Source organism: Trematomus bernacchii, unplaced genomic scaffold, assembly GCF_902827165.1.
Source record: "Trematomus bernacchii unplaced genomic scaffold, fTreBer1.1, whole genome shotgun sequence".
NCBI lineage: Eukaryota > Metazoa > Chordata > Actinopteri > Perciformes > Nototheniidae > Trematomus > Trematomus bernacchii.
This window is the reverse complement of record NW_022987564.1, coordinates 22,400,486-22,424,566: the sequence shown is the minus strand read 5'-3', so window position 1 is coordinate 22,424,566 and position 24,081 is coordinate 22,400,486. Positions and strand designations below refer to the sequence as shown.

The following is a 24,081-nucleotide window of genomic DNA, read 5'->3' as shown; positions in this document are numbered from 1 at the left end:
AGGACTCCATCACCATGGATCACTCTTTATTTGGTTGTCTGCGCAGCCCTCACGCCCCAGCCCAGGGTCTGCACCCCGCCATCACCCAATCTCCACTGTGTCGAAGCTTCAACGTCTCCTACCTGGATGTACCCAGCTGTTCTCCCCCCTGCAGTTACTCTGAAGGAGAGGACACTGGCCACCTGCCTCAGCAGCAGCAACCTCAGCCCCCGCTTGACTGGTTGGTCCCTCTGACCACGCTCTCACATAACTCACGGCACAGTGTCTTCCTGCCAGAGCTTGAGGCCCCTGAACTGTGCTCTGGGGTCCCAAACCTGTGCAGTACCAACCCCAGTTTGGGCAGTGTTGCCCCTATCGGAGGGTCCTTGGTGTCTGGGGAACATGGCCGGCAGAATCTCTCTTCAAAGGACAGAAGGAGCCATAAAGGCAGGAATGATGGCTCAGGTAAGAACGGGAAGAATATAATCCATTCACTTTTAAACATGTCTCGCTCCCTGAATTTCCAGTTTGTTATTTACTTTAACTGGTCAACAATTTCCTTTAGTTTAAATGCAGATAAATGTCTATTGTTGTATAAATTCTTCTTTTCCTAAAACAAACATACAAAATATGTCAATTTGCTGACGTGGTATTATTTGCTTTATTTGATTCGTTTTTGACCCTGTCCTCATTATACTGATAATTCATTTTTTCTTTAAACACTAAAGACTTGAGCATAATTAGCTTTGGTCTAAACTATTGTCATTGCATATTCAGACAAGGGTTGATGGCTTTTAATAGTTACACCGATAATGAAGACCAAACATTGTTTTGGGTCAAATACAAATCTATTTGGAAAAACAAAGAAGAAATAAATAGTACCAACTATGACAGCTGTTTACCAACTACTGTTTACACCAAAATAAAATCTAATTAAAAAAGAACTACAAAGAAGTAAAAAGTAATTGAATTTAGAAGCTATTTTGATTGAAATTGGCATCATAATTATCACCTTATATAATATTTTCATATTATCTATAAACCAAATAAATAAAAGATACAATGTTACACGTGATAAAGTGGAAAAGTTACCATTTTGTTTTAAGTCTATATATATATATATATATATATATATATATATATTTAATTTATTGGCATATGTTTTTTCAATGTAAAGTCTCCAGGTTGTTAAAACTAAAGTCAGGTTCACGTATCAACGGCATGAAGCCTAACTTCATATTTTTGAAAGTTCTCTATCTGCACATACAGTATTTGCGTGTATGAATGGTAAAAGGACACAAAAGAGCACATCATCTCCAGGATATATCCACTAGATTTAATAGCAGGAATTATATCTCGCAGCGGTTGCCAAGTTAAGAACTTTCCGATTCCCCTGGCTGGACGTCCCGGCCGGGAGAGAGGGAGCTGACTGACAGACGGAACACTTGGAGAGGATGTGCTGGAGCTGCCAGCCGCCGGACTCAAATCCAATTTCCTAACTTTAACTTTACTGGCACTGACAGAAGCCACAGCACTTTTATTACAGACTAGATTTTCCTAAAAAAGGATGATGATGAAATACACAATGCAGAGTTATCGACCTACAACCCTGGAGAGAGCTGGCTTGGTCAGACTAATGGTTCCTAGCGACAATAAATGTTGACACTGGATGTAAATCTGCTTTGCAGAATATCCATTGTGGATGTTATTCTTAGATATATGAAGTGGTGCAGGAATGAGTCCCAAAGCCCTGAAATGACTTAGCGTTTAGCACTTCCAGTTCCCTCGTTTCGCAGTCAATGTGTTTTTGTTCTGTGGTTAACACAGGCCAAGATTTTCACTCTTTGTTTAATGTTATAACACCAACCTCTGGGTCGGCTTACAAAATAACATTGTCACTGCACCGTCCTGCATCCATCCCATCTCAGGACATCTCCTAATAGAAATTAAATGCGCAAGAAACATGAAGTCAGACGAACAGACTGGATTAGACTTGCTAAAGCATGTTTATATCATTTTTTAAATGTATATATTATAAAATAGCATCATTTTTTTGTAAGATTTGTTTTTGCCTTGAGACAGGCATCAAGGAGCTGTCGGGCATTTTCACATTATTCATGACTCAATGTTTTGTGCAGACTTTAAGATTTCAGATATTATTAACTTACATTTGAAATTCCACTTCTTTGAAGACCTATCAACATCACTATATGCATACTATATAGTGATTATAAATGCAATATATTGAAGACGACACATTAAGATCACTTTATTAATCCCCAATGAGAAATTCAGTTCCTCACAATTACATACCAACACTGTAAAAAAAAAGAAGTAAAAAAACGGAAATTTTCTGGCAAAAAAAGGAAAAAAACTGTAAAATAAAATATGGAGATAACATGTAAAAAAACAGTAACTGTAATTTTACATGAAATCTTTTTATTTTAACATATATTATTTGTTAGAATAGAGTCATAAACCTCTAGAAAACAGAATAATTATCTTTAAAAAATAATAAAGAAAAGCTAAAATACAGAAAATTACTTTTTTTATTACAAAAAAGTACCGTGTATCTAAGACCACTTACAAGTAAAACACAAAGAAAAGAATGTCATTTTACTTTGCAAAAGCCTTAGTTTACATTAACTATCACATTATTTGCCAAAAGAATCTGTAATTTTACAAGAAATGTTTTTATAATTCTATTAAATCTTTTTCTTTTAACATATATTAATTGTTAGAATAGAGTCATACACCTCTAAAAAAACGGTATAAATATTTTTTTTAATGATAAAAAAAAGCTTAAAGACAGAAGATTACTGTTGTTATTTTAGAAAATACTGTAAATTCAAGATTCAAGGCTTTATTGTCATTTGTACATTAGCTTCAGTGTAGATATGTCAATGAAAAACTGAAGTCACAGGCTCCTCCAACAGTGCAACATATATATAGAACATAGAACAAATAAAACAGATAAAATAGTGCAAGTAAATACAAATAAAATAGAATAGAGTCTATATGCAAGTAAACGGAATATGATTGCACTGCCGTACCAGGCCGTGATGCAGCCAGTCAGGATACTCTCTATGGTGCACCTGTAGAAGATGCAGAGTATCCTGGAGTCCATGTTGAACTTCCTCAGCCTGCAGAACAATTACATCATAATGTCCACTTTTCACACGGAGAGAAAACATACACATGTTGAGAGGAAACTGCATTTTTTTTAAAACCACCCATACGAACAAATGCCAAACGTTATTGCATCACAACAGAAGGTGTTCATCTGTGGAATAACTGTAATGATGAGCTGAAATACTGTGCAACTTTATCTAAACTAAAACTCTTATTTAGAAACCAAATCCTGAATGGTTCTGAGCAGGACCTGTGAAGTGATGCTTGCTATTTCTTCGTTTTTAAGCTTCTTCTTGCCCCTTTTGAACATGATAGAAACTTTGAGAATACATTTTTTTTATACCTTGAACCTTGAATTATTATTATTGTTTGTTTTGTTTCTAACATGTTCAATAAATTGACTTATACAATTTAAAAAAAAGAGCCGCTGTCTAGCAGTTTTGGTGATGGTGTTTGTGTGATGAGTCCATGTCAGGTCCTCAGTGAAGAGTCCATGTCAGGTCCTCAGTGAAGAGTCCATGTCAGGTCCTCAGTGAAGAGTCCATGTCAGGTCCTCAGTGAAGAGTCCATGTCAGGTCCTCAGTGAAGAGTCCATGTCAGGTCCTCAGTGATGAGGACACCGAGGAACCTGAAGCTGCTGACTCTCTCCCCCATATGTCCCTCTCTCTGCTGCTTCCTGTAGTCCACAATCAGCTCCTTGGTTTTGCTGACGTTGAGATGGAGGTTGTTATCCTGGCACCAAGATGTCAGGTTTTCGACCTCCTCTCTGTACGCCGTCTCGTCGCCGTCGGCGATCAGGCCGATGACAGTCGTGTCGTCAGCAAACTTCACGAAATCTAAGACCATTTACATGTAAAACACAAAGAAAACATGTCATTTTACTTTGCAAAAGCCCAAGTTTACATTAACTGTCCGATGTTTTGCAGAAAAAAATCACAAATATATATATTTATATATACAATATATTATTGAAAATATTAATATACATCACAAAAATAAAAAAAATATATTTTAAGTAATAATAAAGCAGAATAGACCCGCAATGAAACATTTCAACATTTTTCCAACATTTTGTTCAAAAGATAACAATTATAAACACTAAAGAAATCTACCAGTTATGTGCGTGCGTGTGTACATGACTGTGTGTGTGTTTCAACTCTCTCCATTCAAAGTCAGCAACGTTTGTAATTAATGAATGCACCTTTATCTTTATCGAGTGCTGTTTTTGTTTGTATTCCTTCCTCTCCACTCTAGTCCCCTTGTCCGGATTGATCTTGAATAGGCACCTGTTAAGACAGAAGTACACTTACATTTAGTGTTTAATTACACATTCTGTGGATGATACAGCCATTAATTGTCTTTACAGTTACACAGCTTGAAGTCAAAGGGCAATGCTACTCTTCAATGTACTTTTCATTAACTGTTATGATCATATCTGTGCATTTAAAGCATTGGTTTGAATAGAGTTTTGTTATATAAAGTCGTCACTTGGCATCACTATCACACTGGACAGTATCGCAGCAGGTCTGTAAACAGGAGCAAGCGGTCACTTGAAGATCATTTGAATGTGGGTAGCTACGAGTGCCATCTTGAGAGGTTTGTGTGTAACTGGGGCAGATGAGGTGCGTGTCAGTAGCAGAGTGAGCGGTGTAAAAGCATCGTAGTTAACCGAAAGAAGTTTTAATGTGTTTGTTCACTGCAATAATACCAGGTTCCGGTGCCCATCGGTCATCAGGTGCTGACACTCACGCTAAGCCTTTAGTTGGTGGTACAAGTACAAGATTGGTGGTACAAGTACAAGATTCTAATTATACTTGTGTGTTTCTCTGTTATAGACCACACACATACACTAAACCTGCTCCATGGCTGTATTACTGTGCTGTTGTGTTGATATTAATAAGTTAAGGAAATCAACCGCTACCAAGAATCTTGTGTGTTCTTACCGACACCCCAAAGTGTAAGTCACTCCGAGTGAAACCTTCCCCTATACCAGGGGTCGGCAACCCGCGGCTCTCGAGCCGCATACGGCTCTTTAAGCCCTCCACTCTGGCTCCCTTGAGCTTAGACAAAAAAAAAAAGTTTCGTATTGTAGTGCCGAGAGAAGGGAGTCGGAGGCGGTGCATCGGAGGTACAAATCTGGCTTTATTGAGGAGCAGAAATCGACATGCTGTCGGGTCGAGCCGAGAAGAGTAAGAGAAAGTGAAAGAGGAGGACACACAGTAGGTACCCCGGAGGTACCGTCAACATATGTGTCCGGGCGGAAACAATACCCCCAACCTGTAGTTCCATGATTGGATTATGTAACCCCAGTGTATGCATCAGTGATCACTACACAAGCCCCCCCAGAATTCAACCATGGACACAATCCTCGCGTCGGGAGGAAGCACCACAGGGGCCGAGGAGGGCGGGCCACGGAACGGGCCGTCGGAAGGGGGCCGCAGGAGAGGGTAGGGGCCCCAACGAAGGCGAGGGCAACCCCACCGGAGGGCGGGCCGGAACGGGCCGTCGTCAGGGGGCCGCAGAAAGCAGGGTCGCTGTGTCGAGACCAGGGGACGGGCGTGAAAAACCCGGTGGTCCCCAGCCGGGAGGAGCGCTGCCCGGCCGCAGGCGAAGGCACAGCGGCGGCGGGCACGAAGTCCTCGGGAGGAAGGAGCCGTGGACAGGGGAGAGGCCAGACGGGGCGCCGTCGAGGCGAACCGTGAGCCGAGGTCAGAGGTGAGGCCAGGCAGGGTCCCGAAGCGCGCCACCCACGGGCCGATGAAGGCATGGGCGACGTCCGGAACCGCCGAGGCGAGGGAAGAGGCGAGACGGGGTCCAGAAGCGCGCCACTGTGTGACGTCCGAAGCCGCCGTCGAGGTGGTGAAACAGCGAGAGGGTCCACACGAGGCCGACCAGCCATGGACGAACCTCCTCCCCGGCACCAGAAAAAGCTCAAAAGGTCGTCCTGTCCACGAACAAAAACAGGTGGGCGAAATAGCGAGAGGATCCACGCGAGGCCGACCAGACATGATCGAACCCCCTCTCCGGCACCACAAAAAAATTAAAAATAAATTAAAAAAAACAGTCGGTTGTCGATAGCCGCCGGTAGCTGCAAGGCGTTAGCCGATGCTAGCAGTCGTCGCTAGCCGTTCTCGGCGGCCGTCAGTCGCTGGCCGGACATGCAGCCGCACGTCCCGAACCAACCCGGCACGGTCGCGTACCGGCCCCATGGAAGGCTCGCCGTCCCCCAGAGCCGAAAAGCCGTGAAAATGGCGAGCGTCGTCCGCGTCCATTCCGTGGGGCGCACCGAGCCTCAGTCCGTGCGCACGTGGCAGCAACGGAGGTCCCCAAAAATCTCCGGCATTTCGAGAAAAGCAGAGTCTGCTTTTTGCCGTGTTCGGTCCAGTCCCGGATCCTTCGCGAGACTTATGTCAGGGTCACCACTGTAGTGCCGAGAGAAGGGAGTCGGAGGCGGTGCATCGGAGGTACAAATCTGGCTTTATTGAGGAGCAGAAATCGACATGCTGTCGGGTCGAGCCGAGAAGAGTAAGAGAAAGTGAAAGAGGAGGACACACAGTAGGTACCCCGGAGGTACCGTCAACATATGTGTCCGGGCGGAAACAATACCCCCAACCTGTAGTTCCATGATTGGATTATGTAACCCCAGTGTATGCATCAGTGATCACTACAGTATCTTGTATTTTGAGGTGATACTGTGACACATACAAAAAACGGTTTTAATTAGGTCAACTCAAATATGCGTCATATCCTGCTACGGTCCCGCACCAGCGCCTTTTCTTGCAGGCGAATAACCTGACTCCCGGCTCGATGAGCGAACTATGGATAAATCAAAGAAAATAAAAGTATCGGAGGAACACAGAGGGTTTAATTCTGCGTGGTTAGAGTTATATGCTTTCACAGCAAACGATGCTGGCTTACCGGTATGTTTGATATGTGGAGAGAAGTTGTCAAAGGTGCTGCAGCCTTTACGTATTGTAGGAAAAACACGGAAGAGGAAGACAGCTGACGATCTTCAGTCATAATTCAATCACCTAACTCTTTTTAGGGTGCAGCTATATGTTTTATTTATTTCAAAGTGGGTCCATTTTAATTATATTCATTTTCTTCAAATGTGCAGAGGACTCCCCAAGTGCTGTGTTTAATCTATTTTAGGCCTGTGTATTTTTTTTAATTCTCCTTATAAGAGTTATTTGTTTATTATTAGAGGTAAACAGTTTTCTATAATGTAATACATAATAAATGCAAAAAAACTGTAGTTTTTGTCAATGATGTAACAATATATACAACTTTATAAGCTATCAAGCTATCAAATATCTTTTGCGGCTCCAGACAAAAAAAATTGGTGGAAAAGGGGGCAAAATGGCTCTTTTGGTCAAAAAGGTTGCAGACCCCTGCCCTATACAGTCCTACCTGAATCCCCATTCAATAGGACTCCTTGAAAACGGGGGGTTACATATTGTAACCCTTGTTATATAAGCACAGGCGGAGCCCTCTACTGGACTCTATGGGGCCTACCTGAATGCGCGTGCATCTCACCGTATAAAAGGAGGCCTCGCCTCCTGACCGTCATCCTACACCTCTCTTCAGCGAGCGGAATAGGACAGACAGTGCCCTGAGTAGAGGGCTCCGCCTGTGCTTATATAACAAGGGTTACAATACGTAACCCCCCGTTATATCTCTCACAGGCTCCGCCCTCTACTGGACTCTATGGGTACAGTGGGTGGAGCCCTGATGTATACGCGCACTGTCGTCCAACAATCCCTGACCGGCTTTTCTGGTCAGCAGCTGCTGCCCCACACTCTCCTTTACCCCAGTTGTGACTGTGGAGAAGTCTGGGCCGCGGCTGACAGAGCACACTCTGATGCGCTTGCCTCGCGGAAAGTGTGCTCGAAAAACAGTGCTGAGGGCTCCCTCCCTCCGCCCATAGGCAGATGGAGAGAATCCCCAGCCCTGTATGGGCTCACTGTGCACCACCTCTCCGAGTCCCTAAGGACCACAGGGAGAGTGCAAGTGCCCATGTCCCACACTCAAACACTGACCCCGTGCAGAGTGTGTGTGGACTATAGTGTGGAGGGCTTCTCCCCTCCTGCCTCCCGGCAGGGGAGGAGAGCCCTTCCGCCCCGTAATGGGCCAGTGCGCACCACGCCCATCCCGGGACCCTTCAGGGGGGCATTAAATGACAGTGTGTTCCTCACCACTGCTATCCGGTTACTCTGTCCTAGTGTCTTCTTGTGGGTCTGATTCCTCACCACTGCCATCTGGTTCCTCTGTCCTAGTGTCTTTTGGGTCTGATTCAAGATTCAAGAAACGTTATTTATCCCGAGGGAAATTAAGGTGCAACAGTTGAATACAGGAGAAGAAATGTAGCCTACACTAAATATAAACTAAATAAACTAAATGTATTAACACATTTACAACACATTTACAGTAAATACATAGGTATATACAATATACAACAATTGACATAGTGCAATTAGCAGTACCAGTAATACAATAACTGAATAAATAACTAAGCTGAATAGTGAATAAAGTGACATGTGAAAAGTAAAATCACAGTGAAATGAAATGACAGTGCGTTCCCCACCACTGCTATCTGTTTCCTCTGTCCTAGTGTCTTTTGGGTCTCTTCACTACTGACGTCTGCCTCTCTGCATGGGCCCTCTCTCCTTATTTCTTCTGCCTCAGTCACCACTGCCATCTGGCTCCTCTGTCCTCTTGACTTGTGGTTCTGTAGGATTAGTTCGACCTAGGAATTTCAACAATGCTCCTGTAAAATATATAGTTATAGTATTATGTGTCAACATTAAAATAACATACATTGGAGAGCAAAATGTGAAATTCCATTGACTGTAGGCTACATATTATACACACAATTGTCAGCAGGGGCAATAACAACTAAAATGTGAACTAACGCATTGAATGCATTAGTCCACAACACATAGCCTAACTCCCCCTGCCCGTCAACTCCGAGAGGACGGCGCACCCCACCCCACAGCCCTCTGCTGACGCGGAGCTGGGGCAGAGGCCCGTCGGGATCGCCCGGCCTGGCCCCGCGGGTGCTGGAACCGGACTCGCCCCGTAGAACCGGCCGGGGAAGCAGGAGAAGCAGCGGGAGCCATGGGTGCTCTGAACCTGCGCCTCTCTCTCCTTCTTACCGTAGGCTCGCGCTCGCCCCGCTGAGGGAGAGCCAGCGGCAGCATCCGGCTGAGCTGCACTCTTTCCTCCTCCAAGCGGCGGAAGCGCTGCGTGACCGTGGTGACCGACCCGAAGAGCCCTTCCGTGGATACGGGGGCTCCAAGGAGATTGTCACGGTCCTTTTTGGAGAGTGCCGTGAGCCCCAACCACACGTGGCGTGATCCCACTGTGGCCAGGGACATCACACGACCAGCTGCGGCCGCCACACCGTGGACCAGATTATTCATCTGTCCGATGCAGCGGTCCACATAATCGCCCCGGTCTTCCTGCGACGGGGAGGCGGGGGCTTCCTGTTGAGGAGTAATCAATGAAACCCCCAACACGCCCAGATTATTGGCCGCCGCGGCCCGCTGTGCCCCGAGCCGGAATATCTTATCCAGATATTCCAAGGCCTCACGGTCACAAGGCAGCGGGGGCAGGGGTCTTCTCCCCTCCGCCCAACCTGCTGCCTGGGGGAGCAGATGGGCCGCAAGGCTCTCATCGAGGGGGGGCACACCGGGACACGCTGTGTCCGAGTGGCCCTGCACCCTAAGCAATTCCAGCTCTCAGAGGGTGCCGCTGTGTCGCCTCCACACACTGCCATATATCTGGCAACGGGAGCGAAACAAAAGCCGGCTGGGCTGGCTGAACCGGGCCATAAAACCCCTGACGAAGGCGGGTCACCGGTCTGGGTGGTAGCGGAGGGGGAAGCGGTAGGCCCACACGCTCCGCCGCCGTGGCCATCACCAGCGGAAGATCCTGGTGGGCAGGTCTGTGCGGTGGACCTTCGTGGCCACCGGACCCAGAAGCGCCTGACAGCGAGAAGTCCTCGTCTTCCTCCTCCGCCTGCCGGAATGGCGAAGACGAAGGGCACCTCCTCGGCCACCTCCTCGGCCACCTCCTCGGCCATCTCCTGGTCCTCCGTCTCCACCACCTCGATGTCCTCCTGGTCCTGTGCCTCATCCGGCAAGACATAACGCGGTCGGAGGGCGTAGCCGCCTTATATACTGTGGGCCTGCGCGCGCATTCAGGTAGGCTCGCCCCGATTGGCCGGCTACGTTTACGTAACTCAGTAGGTGAAAGCACGCACAGCATGATAGAGAGTAGTACCCATAGAGTCCAGTAGAGGGCGGAGCCTGTGTGAGATATAACTTTGTTGTTCCACGAGGCAGTTGTAGCCATAGCAAATGGATTAACAAGTGAATTTAGGTACTTAACCTTCAACTACCTGCTGCCTGAAATCCCTGTGACATCACTGTAGATTGTTGTAACCAACTAGCTGTGTGGGACATTATCACAATACATATTTAAGTTAATTGACTTGGATTTTAAAGGTCTTTCGCTGTAGTTACTAGCTTTGTCAACATGCTTTGGTGAAGGCCTATTCTTTCAATATGATGGATTTGAATAGTTGGATATTATTAGACGTCTAAAAGGACAACATAGGTTGTTTGTTTTACTGTAATTGCAATGCTAATACCAATTTAGCATAGTGGTATAGCACTAACTGCTAACAAGGTTTTGATATTCACAGTCTGGCTGTTAATGTTCAATGTTATGGGCTAAATTGTACATGCTAGTGCAGGGGTCGGCAACAGGCGGACCGCGGTCCGGATCCGGACCCAGACGCCGACCTATACGGACCCGGACCTATAATCAATACATTAATTGATTAATTGATTTAGACTAGATGGCGGCGCGAGCAGTCGCAGCGGCCCCTCGCGGTCTAGAAGAAACAGTGTTTTCGTCTTGTTCGTCAGATCTGTCGAGTTTGTCACTTTGTTCGTCATCTCCGTTGGACTTATACCGTAAAGGACAACAATACAGCCGTGAGTTTCTTCTTGGAAGAAGATCAACTTTCTTCAATTTGGAAGCTAAACTCGTAGAGGAACTCAGCCGCCTGGAGCTCCTCTGCTACCCGTCTCGCGTCGAGCCCCACCCGGAAAGGAGACGCCGCCGACGATGTGAGAGGAAGCAGAAGAGGGGGAAACGTGGAGGAATCCTGGCTAGGCTAGAGGCTAGCCCACACAAGCCGGCAATTCCATCACTACTTATGGCAAATATCTGCTCACTGGATAACAAGATAGACAACGTACGTCTACTACGATCAACCCAGCATAAGGTGAGAGACTGCTGTGTTTACGTGTTCACGGAAACATGGCTCCACAACAACATCCCTGACTCCGCTATTCAGCTAGACAAGCTAACAAGCTACCGAGCAGACAGGAACAAAGATAACGGGGGAAAGAAGACTCGTGGCGGCGGTGTGTGTGTGTACATCAGTGACGCTTGGTGCAGAGATACTGTTGTTGTTAGCCAACACTGCTCGCCACTGGTGGAATTTATGGTTCTAAAATCCCGTCCTTTTGACCTGCCGAGGGAGTTTACAGCGATTCTTGTGGTGGCTGTTTACCTCCCGCCTAACCTCAGTAGCGAGGGTAAAGAGGAGGCACTCGGTGAACTGTACAGAGCCATCAGTGAGCAACAGACAGCACACCCAGACGGCCTACTCATCGTAGCTGGAGACTTCAACCACTCTAACTTAAAAACTGTGCTGCCTAAAATATATCAGCATGTTAATTTCCCAACCAGGGGGAAAAACACATTAGACCTGGTCTATACCAACATCAAGGGAGCATACAAGGCATCCCCCTCCCCCACATCGGCCGCTCTCCACCCAGCCCTCACACACCTGGACACTAATGGCGCATTTCCACCATGACGCGGAGCGCGGTTTAAGTGTGCCGTGTCGTGCCGTGCCCGTTTTTGGTTGCGCTTCCACTAGGCCTAGTCACGGCCCGGCCCGGCCCGGGGCCACTTTTTCACCTCTTTTCTGGCCCGACAAAATGGTGGTTCTATCGGGGCCAACAAACAGGGCTGAGTCGGGCTGAGTATGCTAAACTAGAGAGAGAATCGCTGGCAAGGAGGCTACAACAAGATGGACATATTTGACCGTGATTTAATTGTAATACACGTTTCAAAATGATGCCGAAGTAACAACATACTGATACCGGTTAGTAAAAACCATGAATTAATGCTTTGGCAAGTTTGCAGACAGACGGCAGGTGAAAAACCTTTTAAAATGCGTGTTTTCTAGATGGAGATTGGCTAAGCTAACTCAATATATGCTCCGACCGTCCACACTCACAACAACGGCCTATACAGACATAAATAAAGCAGCGACTGTACTCGCCATGACACAGGCAGTCTGTGGTGTGTACTTGTTTAACTTTTGTCGAGTTTCTGAACATATATAAGGAGCTGTGAGCTCTGAGTGCTAACAGCTAACGGCTATGTTGTTTTTCTGGGGTTCTCATTGAAGATGACGTCACGGCTCCGCCTACACTGCGTTACCATAGTAACTACCCCAGTTCCTAAACTGTAATGGAAGCGCAGCATGAAGTGAGCCGGCCCTGTTAAGGCCCAACGCGGCCAAGCAGTACCGAGAGTGGCCGAGGCCGACCGTGTGGTGGAAATGCGCCATTAGACTAAGACCAATAACTCATATGTTAGAATGCTATTTATAGACTTCAGCTCAGCATTCAACACCATCATCCCCCAGCAGCTTGTACAAAAACGTACAGACCTGGGCCTCAGCCCCTCTCTCTGCAACTGGTTGCTGGACTTTCTCACAGAGAGACCACAAGCTGTACGGGTCAACAACAACACCTCAAACACCTTCATACTGAGTACGGGGGGCCCCCAAGGATGTGTGCTCAGCCCCCTTCTCTTCACTCTGCTGACCCACGACTGCAAACCCAACTTCAGCTCCAACCACATTGTGAAGTTTGCAGACGACACTACTGTGGTGGGTCTCATCAGCAACAACGATGAGACTAACTACAGGAAGGAAGTGAACCAGCTGGCCCTGTGGTGCCAAAATAACAACCTCTTCCTCAACCTGGAGAAAACAAAGGAGATAGTTGTTGACTTCAGGAGAACCCACCGCCGACCCCCTCTAACCCCTGACCATCAACGGCGCTGCTGTGAAGCAGGTGACCAGCACCAAATTCCTTGGTGTGACCATCACTGATGACCTCACCTGGGAAAACAACACCACCGCACTAGCGAAGAAAGCCCAGCAGCGCCTGTACTTCATCCGGAAGCTCAAGCGAGCCGGAGCATCACCCCCCATCATGCTGTCTTTTTACCGAGGCGCCACCGAGAGCATCCTCAACAGCTGTATCACGCTGTGGTTCGGAAGCTGCACCGCCTCCAACCGCAAGAGCCTGCAGCGCATAGTGAACTCTGCCCAGAGGATCATCGGTGCCTCACTCCCATCACTACAGGACATATACAACACCCGCCTCACCCGCAAAGCACTCAGCATTGTGGGTGACTCCACCCACCCCTCCAACAGCCTCTTGCGGCAGTGGCTCAGTCTGTAAGGACTTGGTCTTGGAACCGAAGGGTCGCCGGTTCACGTCCCGATCGGACCAACAAAAAACAAAAAGATGGAGTGAGCTGGTAGCTGGAGAGGTGCCAGTTCACCTCCAAGGCCACTGCCGAGGTGCCCTTGAGCAAGGCACCTAACCTCGAAACTGCTCCCTTGGCGCTGGGTACCTGGCAGCCTCTCTGCTCTGCCACCTCTCCTATCTGCATGTGGTTGTGTGTGTGTGCATGTATATCCTCTGTGTTTGTGCATGTATATCCTCCCCTGTGTGTGTAATGTGTGTAAACACAACAGAGTGGGGAAAGAAATTTCCCTGTAAGGGATTAATAAAGTGTATCTTCTTCTTCTTCTTCTTCTTCTTCTTCAGCCTCCTGCCTTCAGGAAGAAGGTTCCTCAGCTCGCGTACCTCCAGGCTGGGCAACAGCTTCCTCCACCCCCTCTCTGACATCTCTCCCCTGAACTCTCCACCCTGCCTCCCACCCTTCTCCCCTGCCCCAAATGGTCCTGGACTTTAGGGACCATTCGGGTTATGAACGAGCAACCCCTGCCGTTCCCAAACCAAATCCGAAACTGAGCTACTGCCGCCCCCAAAATTAACACTAAAATTAGAAGTGTATTCAAAATAAGATGTCATGCTTAGATCCACTTTTATTCAAAGACATAATGTTGCTGCCTCAACAAATATTAGAGGAAATACAGATACTGGGCTCTTTGCACATCCCTAGATAATTCTGATGGTGAACAATCTACCAGGTTAACAAACGTATTAAAGAGCAACAATAACATAGCTATAGAAACCATTAGTGGATCATGTCAGAATGGGTGTAACCAATAACCAATCAGAATAATGATTTAAACTAAAACAATTAGCTCCTAGTTGTTATAGACTGTAATTATCCTCTAATGTATTGTTTCCCTGAAAAGAGCTTGATTTTTTTGTATTTGTGCTGTTGTTCTAGAGATGCTAATAATTGAAGGATGGATCTCAAGGCACAGTGTGACTTATAATGTTTTACAGAAAATAGAAACCAAACTTCCCTCTGGTACCAGAGGATCCCTGTAATACAGTAAAGTCGCCTCACACTGCTAATTTGCTTTCCCTTTATTTTTGTTTCCGATGGGCCCCTGCAGTTTGTCATCCCCCCTAGAAAATGTCATCCCCCTTTTTTGTCCTTCCTCCCTCCTCTCTTTTGGAAACTCGGCTGTGGTTGGAAAAAGTTCTGTTTTTCATTTCAGAGCCCCAAGACGGGAGCTATAAGTCAGACACGAGCAGCAAGCCCAGGAAGGAGCGCACAGCCTTCACCAAAGAGCAGATCCAGGAACTGGAGTCCGAGTTCGCTCACCACAACTATCTGACCAGACTGAGACGCTACGAAATATCCGTCAACCTCGACCTCACGGAACGACAAGTACGGTACCTGCTGAGTTACTGTGAATCAGTGTGAGGGCAGGGGGAAACAGAAGCAGCAATGAGTATGCTCCAAGTCATGAAATACAACCAATGAGGTATTCATTTTGTAACGACTTGTATTCAAATCTGACACAAGGTTAAAGTTAACAAAGGCATGTAGTGAAATGCTCCCTCGAGGATAAAAAACACTTGACACAAATAAAATCAATAAATGGATACTTATGTCACGGGAGATGGCTGGCAGGCTTGGCATAATGAGACAAGACGAACTGGGACAGGAAACGCAGACTTTACATAGGCTATTCAGACTTAATATACACAAGGTAAGGGGCAAAGGTGTAGACAATCAGGGTCGGGTCGACAATCACATAGGCGGTAAAAAACACAAAGGCAGGAAGTTACGAAGCGAGAGTTTACTGCAAAAAATATAAAACAGGGAGTCACAAGAGCAGGCCCAGAATAACACGTGAACTAGAGAAATTAACTTAACGAAATGCCTGGACAACACAGGTAATGTGATTTATTTGTGTACCTTTTTTATACAAGTTACAGCACTGAAATAAACCTATTTTTACTTCATAAGAGTATCCTAATATCTTTAATAGAATTATGCATGAATAAACACTTGATCCATTAACGTTTTTAGAGATCAGTTATATAGTTTACTAAACTGCTGTCGTACTTGGAATCAGATGGAATGATCAATATCAGTTTTATCTCTGATCAGAACAGACATGGCCTGGTGTGGATAGCTAAGAAAAAAGCTCATGTATGTATTGTATTATCTTTTTGCAAACAGATGCAAGATACAGGCATGTAGCATTTTTGTCCGGACTTTGTGTTAAGGCTAAACCTTAACATCTCTCTGTAATTGACACAGAGGTATGATGCTATATGTAGCATCTTCTTAACTGACTACGGGAGAATCATGCCCTATAATATGAAAGCATGGTTATGGTGAGGTGCACATGTTTTAGCTTTTTATGAGCAGAATCAAACTTTTAGTTTAAACATTTGACTTACATTACTAAACATTTAAAGTAATACATTTTTATTATACTCGTTTTCAACAATATATTATAGGTCTCAGATACAAAACATGTCCCTGAAGTTTTTGGCTGAAATTCCAAACATCATTGTAGCATCCCATAAACCCCTCTGTTCCAAAAGTGCTGATTCTGTAGCTTTAAATGCTAATGAGCTGCTGCTGGCCACGCCCCTCTGAGAGATGATTGGCTTAAATAACACAATAGTGCTCTAGGAGGAGATTCAGGTGATAAGGTGGGCGGGTGTTACCTTGGTTGGTGATTGGCTATTGATTGCACAACCCAAAAAAACATTGTGACATCACAAAGTGGCCAAAATCTGATCAGCTCATTTTCAGACAGGTTTTTTTATAAATGGATCAGGACAAAAAGAGAGAGAATTATTTTTCCTGAAACTTTCAGAGTCCCTTAACATAGAGGGGACACATATTTACAAAATACATGAAAAGTGGATTTTGCATAATAGGTGACCTTTAATAACGATTGCTTTATTTTGTCCACATTACAAATAAGTGCAATGAGATCCATCCCTCTGAGGATAAGGCAGTTGATAATTGCCTTCAATAAAAAAAAAAATCCAAGACTTCACAGGAGAAGTGCTCCAGAGTTGTGACATGAACAAACGGTTGGCGATGTCATATTAATGCTCTGAGGTTAATCCATTCCAAACCACAGGGACTCTTTGAAACGTCAACGTGCTGCTCTGTCTGTGAATAAACTTTCTGATGCTGTGTGCCACAGTCCAGATGGTTAATGCTCACAAAGAAACATTTGTATGGAGTTAGCGGTGCTGTAGATGGTGACACCAGCACAGTCTGCTGTTGATCATCAGGTGTTTAACGGTTTTGGAAACAGCTGTGTTTGAACAGTTATTAGGAAAAGAGACAGATGACTGCTTCAGGGTATTTCTGGAAAGTATAGGGAGTAATGGGCCAACTGCCTGTCATTAATGCTTGTAGTGAAGTAATAATACACAGGTGAGACTAGTATGCAGGGTAATGATGAAGAGTAGAGCATCAGTTTACTGTATTTAAGACAACAATGATAGGATAGGATGTTGGAAATGGAAGCAGGGTTTTCAGTTGTTTTTTTTGGCGATCACAGGATATTCTTCCTTGATTTTAATCCAGAACACCAGCTGAGTTGTTGTCTGAAACACACTTTTAATGCCACCTGTTGCTTGCAGGTTTTGAAATAAAGTATCGCGGGACTGAGACAAGCGTCTTGTCGAGAGATTCAGGTGCACAGACAGATGTATCCCATCATTTTGGACAAAAAAAACATATTTCTTACTGATAATCAATAATACAAGATGCATTCAATCTTTCTAAGCGACCCAGTACCAATTGACCCACGGACCGGTACATTTGAAGACTGTCCAGTACTTCTGTCCAACAACAACCCTACAGTTTCAGCACCATCACAGACACAGTGCATTTGAGGTCTGTTCAGTGTTTTGGATCAGGCAACAGCCAGGACAGCTTAACCAGGATTTAGGTCTTTCTGTCTGGAGCCAAGTCCTCATCACGCACATCAGCTGCTCCTCCAAAATTCAGCAATAAAAGTTTAAAAAATCTGAACGTGAGAGGGCTGATGGTGGGTTCTTAAAACTTTCTTAAACCTTCTGATTCCCACCAACTGTACAGATCTATAACAAATATGAATTGGGTTGTTTCTTTAACAACATTTTAAATACATACATTCATATTGCAATTTCATGACCTAACAAAAAGCTGAGCACCAAGAAAATTCATGCCTAAGTGAGCAATACATGCAAGGGTTTATTCCCGGTAAGTGAGTGGCAGGCTACTTTTCTCCACTGCTTTAATCGCTTTACCACTTTACAATAAGACTACCCTTATAAAGGGTTTACGAATAGTTTGTAATTCATTTATTAATTAGGTTGTGAACACTTTATAAATCATTAATAAGCTTTTATAAGACATGAGATAAACAAGGCGACTGTGACCGGTTGCTTGCCAAATAGTGAGCCCACATTTATCTGTACTGCTAAGCCTTATATTGGCTACCTAGCTTACTTCGTCTTCTTCATCAGCCAGCATCCTTGGTATCTGTTGTTCACTGAGTTGATTGCCCCCCTTCCATCTTGACCTTGGCATCTCTTATGACCAGGGAGCCTTGTAAAGTGTAAAACACATTCCCATTTATTAATGAGTCACAACCATTTATAATTGGTAAAAGGGAGCCTTATTGTAAAGTGTGAAACACATCACCATCTATTGATGAGTCACGAACATGTATAACTACTGAAAGGGTGCGTTGTTTTTAAGTTGAATACACATGTCCATTTATGAATGAGTTATAACATTCACGCTGACCTAATACACATTTTTCACCTGAAATGCAAAGTAAGATGCAAAAGAGCCAAGCAAAACATTTTATTCACACATGAAGAAAATCAGGACTCAAAGTAATGACTGTTTAGTATGACTGATACACATATTTAAACATAAAAGCTTTTCTCAGACATAAATGAAAGACTTGGTAAGACATAATGGTACTCAGACTGGAAAGGCTTTGTGTATATCCTTGAACAAGCGTCCAAGCAGTCCATCAGGGTGAGCAGAGCCAAGACAAGATGACCATTCAAGACCCTTGAGGTGTTCCTCCAACAAACTCTCTGTACGGTTTCCTCTCAGTCTACGGACATGTCCTTTGACGGTCGACCTAGCTTTCATTATGTTGGGTATGACTGCCAGTCTGGGGGTTCACAAACCTCCTGCTGTGGTTTATGATGTAGTGGTTGCACCCCATGTTACTCAGCACTCTCCTGTATGCCCTCCACTCATCACTAATAAAGCTACTTCCTGACTTAACATGCCGTCTAATCAGAGGGGCAAGGTGGCATCTTGATCGTTTCTCCACTAGTTTCAACACTAGTCTCCGCCTTTTGTCTTTAACTCCCATCATTCCGAAGACCCAATTATTCCTTCTCCAGGTATGTCCAAAGCGTCCACGTGCATACTAACATATTAACAACAAAATGCACACAAATTACAGTAAAGATTGTTGCACATCATGTTTCAAAATGCCATACATTTATTAGGTGCATTGTATAACATAATTTAACCTGTTAAGCCCGAGAGACCCCGGTACCGGGGCACTCCCGCAACATCTTGCAGGAAACAGTGTCTGAGGGCATGTTCATTTAATAAACTATGAATGTTTTATATCCATGTAACGGGAAGAAACTCATCTAACTGATCCTTTTTATGTTTTTTTTCAACAAAAAAAAACACAATGCTAACGCTGAGCCTCTGAATTAGCAACGAGCGAAAAATGCTAACAGATTACTGCACCGAAATTCACTCACAAAACCTTATTATTTATCTTTTCTGCACATCCAACACATCGTTTCACATCGTGAGGTGACACAGAATCGAATCGATGGGTACATACATTATCACTCAATGATACGAACTTGCGACTTTATAGACAAAAACAGACATCAAAACATGTGGCGCTAGGTAGCTAAAAACGCTAACATGGCTTACCCTGTGTCGTAGTCTGGTCAAAAGTGGTCTTCAATTGCATTAAAACGATAAAAACGCTGCTGAAGTTAATCCATAGGTTAATCCAATGTGTCTGTGTCCCTTTGAAATGATTTCTGATAATCCATGAGCAATAAAACTGCTTTTCCGTTTCCAGATGTCAGAGCTAGAGTATAGGTTCGCTCTGATGCAAAACTGCATGCGCGAAGCCCCCACCTTTTTTTTGTACCATGTGTGTGAGGGGGAGATTCCCCTTCGATTCTATTGGCTCTAACGGTCAGAAAGAGATGTCAATCACCAAAATCGACCAATGGGTTCCAGAGAAACGGTAAAACCCCCATTTCCACCCAAATCACCTCAGAGGTGGAGTTTATTTTGCTAAACCTCTCTAAAAAGGTCAAATGTCACTTGTTTTGCATCAATCTTGATACAGGGTACTTATTAGATGTTGTACTTTGGATTCCTAAAGCTTTTAGTCTACCTTACCATCATCCAAGGGTAGTTTTCACTATAAGTAAAAAAGAATTTTTGGACAGACACTATAATTTACAGTTTTTTACTATGTTCAATCTGAATTTTCTTTAAAATAAAAAATATCTATATTGTTCTGACTTTTCTACATCCAACTCACAGGTTTATCATTACTTTGAGAAAAAATATTATTAATTTAACCCTTTTAGAAGGGAAGATATGGTCATTTGTTCTGGGAATGTCATTTTCGAGCCTGAGACCTGAAAAACAGGCTCAGGGCTAAACAGGTTAAGGATAATTATATAGTAATGTTCCATATTGATTTAAAAAAAAACGTTGGCGAACAGACACAAATACTCAAATACAATAGTTTACTTTATCAGCATTGGTGTTACCAATGCTTACTATTTATTTGATACCAATTTGGTAATACAATTAATAAAAGAACACGGTTTGGGTTCGTTCTTCAGATATGACTGCTACGTTAACGTGTAACCTCAATAATGAACTCCAACTCAACCAACCATATTGTAATATCTAAGTAATTATCTTGAAATATGACGTTATTATTATACACACATCTTATTGTGAGGTTAATTTCACATACACTACGGCGCTCTTCAACACTACTTTGACATTAGCTTGTCAACATAATCGAGCATAGCGAATTTAAATTAACTTTAGCAATGCATAAAGTTACCAATAAAATATCTCTCTAACTTAAAAGGATGACTTTATTTTACCAACCTCAAAAAGAAGCCGTTTGTTCTACAGTGTTATCCCACTTAATGCTTAACACTTCTCTATTACGTTTTAACTTGGAGGCTACGATTAGCATCGTTAGCACAGATGTAGCTACCAGTTGCTTACTACATGCTTACCCAAGCCTTAACATTCATTAACGTTAGCTGACTAAAAACATAAGCAACACATAAATAAAGTACTCGAATTTCACTTACCGCAAAACCGCATTCATGCACCGTCTGTTTTAACCACAGTGCGAGTCACAATAGTCCGATATAAGCATGAAGAAATGTCCACAAGGCACCAGCACAACAAACATGGTCGAGTTCAAGTTATGTTCCACGGATGAGCTGAGCAGGCTGAGTCCCTGTAGCTTCACGGAGCTGCTAGCAGAGCAGGAAGCTAACAACAGCAGTCACTGGAATGACCTGTCACTAAATGTGACCACGCCCTAATTTATGCAAAACTTTAAGGCTTAATATAACTTAGACAAATTATAAATGGTAGTAACTCATTAATAAATGGTGATTTGTTTCACACTTTACAATAAGGCTCCCTTTTACCAATTATAAATGGTTGTAACTCATTAATAAATGGTGATTTGTTTAACACTTTACAAGGCTCCCTTTTGGCAGTTATAAATGTTAGTAACTCATAAATAAATGGTCATAAAGAGATGCCAAGAAACAGCAAGATGGATGGGGGGAGAATCAACTCGGTGAACAACAGATACCAAGGATGTTGGCTGATGAAGAAGACGAAGTAAGCTAGGTAGCCAATATAAGGCTTAGTCATCTTGCCAAATAGTGAGCCTGTGTTGATGTCTGAAAACTATGTTAGAACTGGTTTATAAATGGTTCTTAATGATTAATAAAGTGTTTACAACCTAATTACAGTATAAACCCTTTATGAATCCTTTATAAGGGTAGTCATATTGTAAAGTGGTACCCTTTAATCACATACTACAGGTGTAGGCCTCGGGTCAGATTACTACAGGGGTGGAGAGGAAGGAGGTTACCTCATTGGTCCAGAATGGATGTCCCCAATTTAGGCAACAGCTTATTCATCATTATGAGACACACAAATAAAAGGAGGCAGCCGAGAGAGCCTGCAGGCTTCTGTGACATCAGCAAATATCTGGTAATATAGTATAACCCTAACCCTAACACCACCACTTATCTAGTCTTAGAGTGTTGCAGGGATTACGTATTTTTGTAGGCAGACCCAGAAGTTAGCATCACTAGGGCTCCCTTGCTAAAATTAGATTTCGAGATTTGAGACGCATTTGATGTCGTAGAACAAAACATGGATATCTCTTCCGCTTGTGTTAACCACAGGTCTTATTTCAGACTTCTAACCAAAAACATGAACAAAAAAACCAGAAGAGGGAAACTGAAGTTGTAAAAACAATGTTTTAGGACTCCTTCCTGTACCACTCTATTGGCTTGCACCATTACGCTCACTTCAAGAGGACGAAGAGATGTCAGCCAACTACTCATGTGCGCATGTGAAGGCACTTGAAAATAAACTTGAGTGTTTGCTGCATAGAAATTGTTTCAGAGTTGGTGTGTATTTTCTGAATACAAATGTAGTCACTAGTCTTTCTTAAATACAGACAACATCATGTCCATTGAAAATATAAAAAATAAAGTTAACTCTGTTTATAAGGACTCCAACCTTCAGGGTCCGGTATATTTTTTTTAATACTTGTGTGTAAACTTTTATATTGGATTGGACAGAGTGAGATATAGTTTTGTGTTTCCTCTCATACACTCATGAGCCTCCCATTTTTAAAAGTGTAACCATCAATAATAAAGCCAGTTTGTATTGCTCCTGAAATGATGACATTGTGGAGATGATACAGAAGCTGCAAAACACTCTTACACACATTTCCTGTAATAATAATATATGTTTGTGTCTGTTTCTAAAGTAATAAATTAGCTCAATGCATTGATCAGATATTGCAACTCCCCTGGTTTGCACTTTAGAGCAGTGGTTCTCAACTGGTGGGTCGCGACCCAAAAGTGGGTAGCGGATCCGTTTCGAGTGGGTCGCGGATGTGTGAGTGAAGAAAAAAAAAAAAGGAAAAAAAGTTTTAATTTGTTTTTGTTTTGTTTTTCAAACTTTTATTTTGAAGGCCCGTGAAAAACAAACAATGGCAGAAAATATTATTAATATGTCGGGTAGTAATAGATGTATTTATTTTCTTCTCAGAGTGTACCAGAATGCGTAGTTTATATGTTAGTATTTCAAAAAATCTCCTGGAGGAGAATCCCCCCCCTTCTGGTGTTTTCAGCATGTCTGCCTTTTTATGTTATACAGTTCAGCTTTGATTCCATCATCTCATTAAACCTTTTTAAAAGCATACTTTGGTTCTGTGAAGGGATATAAGGGATATATGCACTGTACTTCACTTTAATTCATAATATATGCTGAAAAGCGTATATTACAGCACGATTTTTTTGTTGAATAGATTTGAGTTGTTCAAAATGGTGGGTCGCGATTTATTGACAAAGTAAAAAGTGGGTTCCGAGGCCTGACCAGTTGAGAACCACTGCTTTAGAGCATGAACCAAACATAGTTATTGTGTCTCACTGCTTTGTTTTCCTCTCAGGTGAAGGTCTGGTTCCAGAACAGGAGGATGAAGTGGAAGCGTGTGAAGGGAGGCCAGCAGGGGGCAGCATTACGAGACAAAGACTTGATTAATGTAAAGAAAGGGACACTACTGTCTTCTGAGCTTTCAGAGACAGAAGGACAGAAGTGCTCACCGAGGCTCGAAACTGAGGAGGACAGCCAGGAGAGCGACCAGAGCTCAGACAACCTTCACCTATGACCTTTGATGGTGGACCTGGTCTGGATAGAACTTAAAGAAATAGTGGTGAGACATATGTGCATGTCTCTCAAAAGACAAGGACATCAGACTCAAAGAACATTGCAGAGAGGCTCCAGACAGATAAAAGGTTTGTATTCTGCACCGTCTGAGAATTTGTTTCAGTCATATTGTACTGTACTTCTTATAACAGTCAATGCTAAAATATTGATGTGGCATATACAGTTAAATGAAAGGAAAGCATTCATGCCATTTATTTTTTAAGTTAATAATTTATCAAAATGTGTGCCCAAAATAAACTGAACCTGGAACTACATTCTAAAATAAACAGGTTTATCTTCTGCCTCTTGCTCAGTCTGAAAGTTGACTTGCTTGTCACCTGAAAAAAA

General features: G+C 43.6%; 1 protein-coding gene across 1 annotated transcript; it reads left to right on the top strand.

Annotated features, from left to right (window-relative positions):
* The first annotated feature begins 14 nt into the window (after window positions 1-14).
* On the top strand, window positions 15-23,695 carry LOC117478172 (homeobox protein MOX-2-like). Its single transcript, XM_034125106.1, has 3 exons — window positions 15-444; window positions 14,915-15,087; window positions 23,477-23,695. The coding sequence occupies exons 1-3, from the start codon at window positions 15-17 to the stop codon at window positions 23,693-23,695; spliced, it is 822 nt and encodes a 273-aa protein (XP_033980997.1).
* Window positions 23,696-24,081: the final 386 nt, after the last annotated feature.

Coding starts and splice junctions, on each gene's coding strand:
- LOC117478172 (XM_034125106.1), top strand. CDS start 15: ATGGATCACTCTTTATTTGGTTGTCTGCGCAGCCCTCACGCCCCAGCC. Junction 445..14,914: donor AGGCAGGAATGATGGCTCAG/GTAAGAACGGGA, acceptor TTTTCATTTCAG/AGCCCCAAGACGGGAGCTAT. Junction 15,088..23,476: donor TCGACCTCACGGAACGACAA/GTACGGTACCTG, acceptor TTTTCCTCTCAG/GTGAAGGTCTGGTTCCAGAA.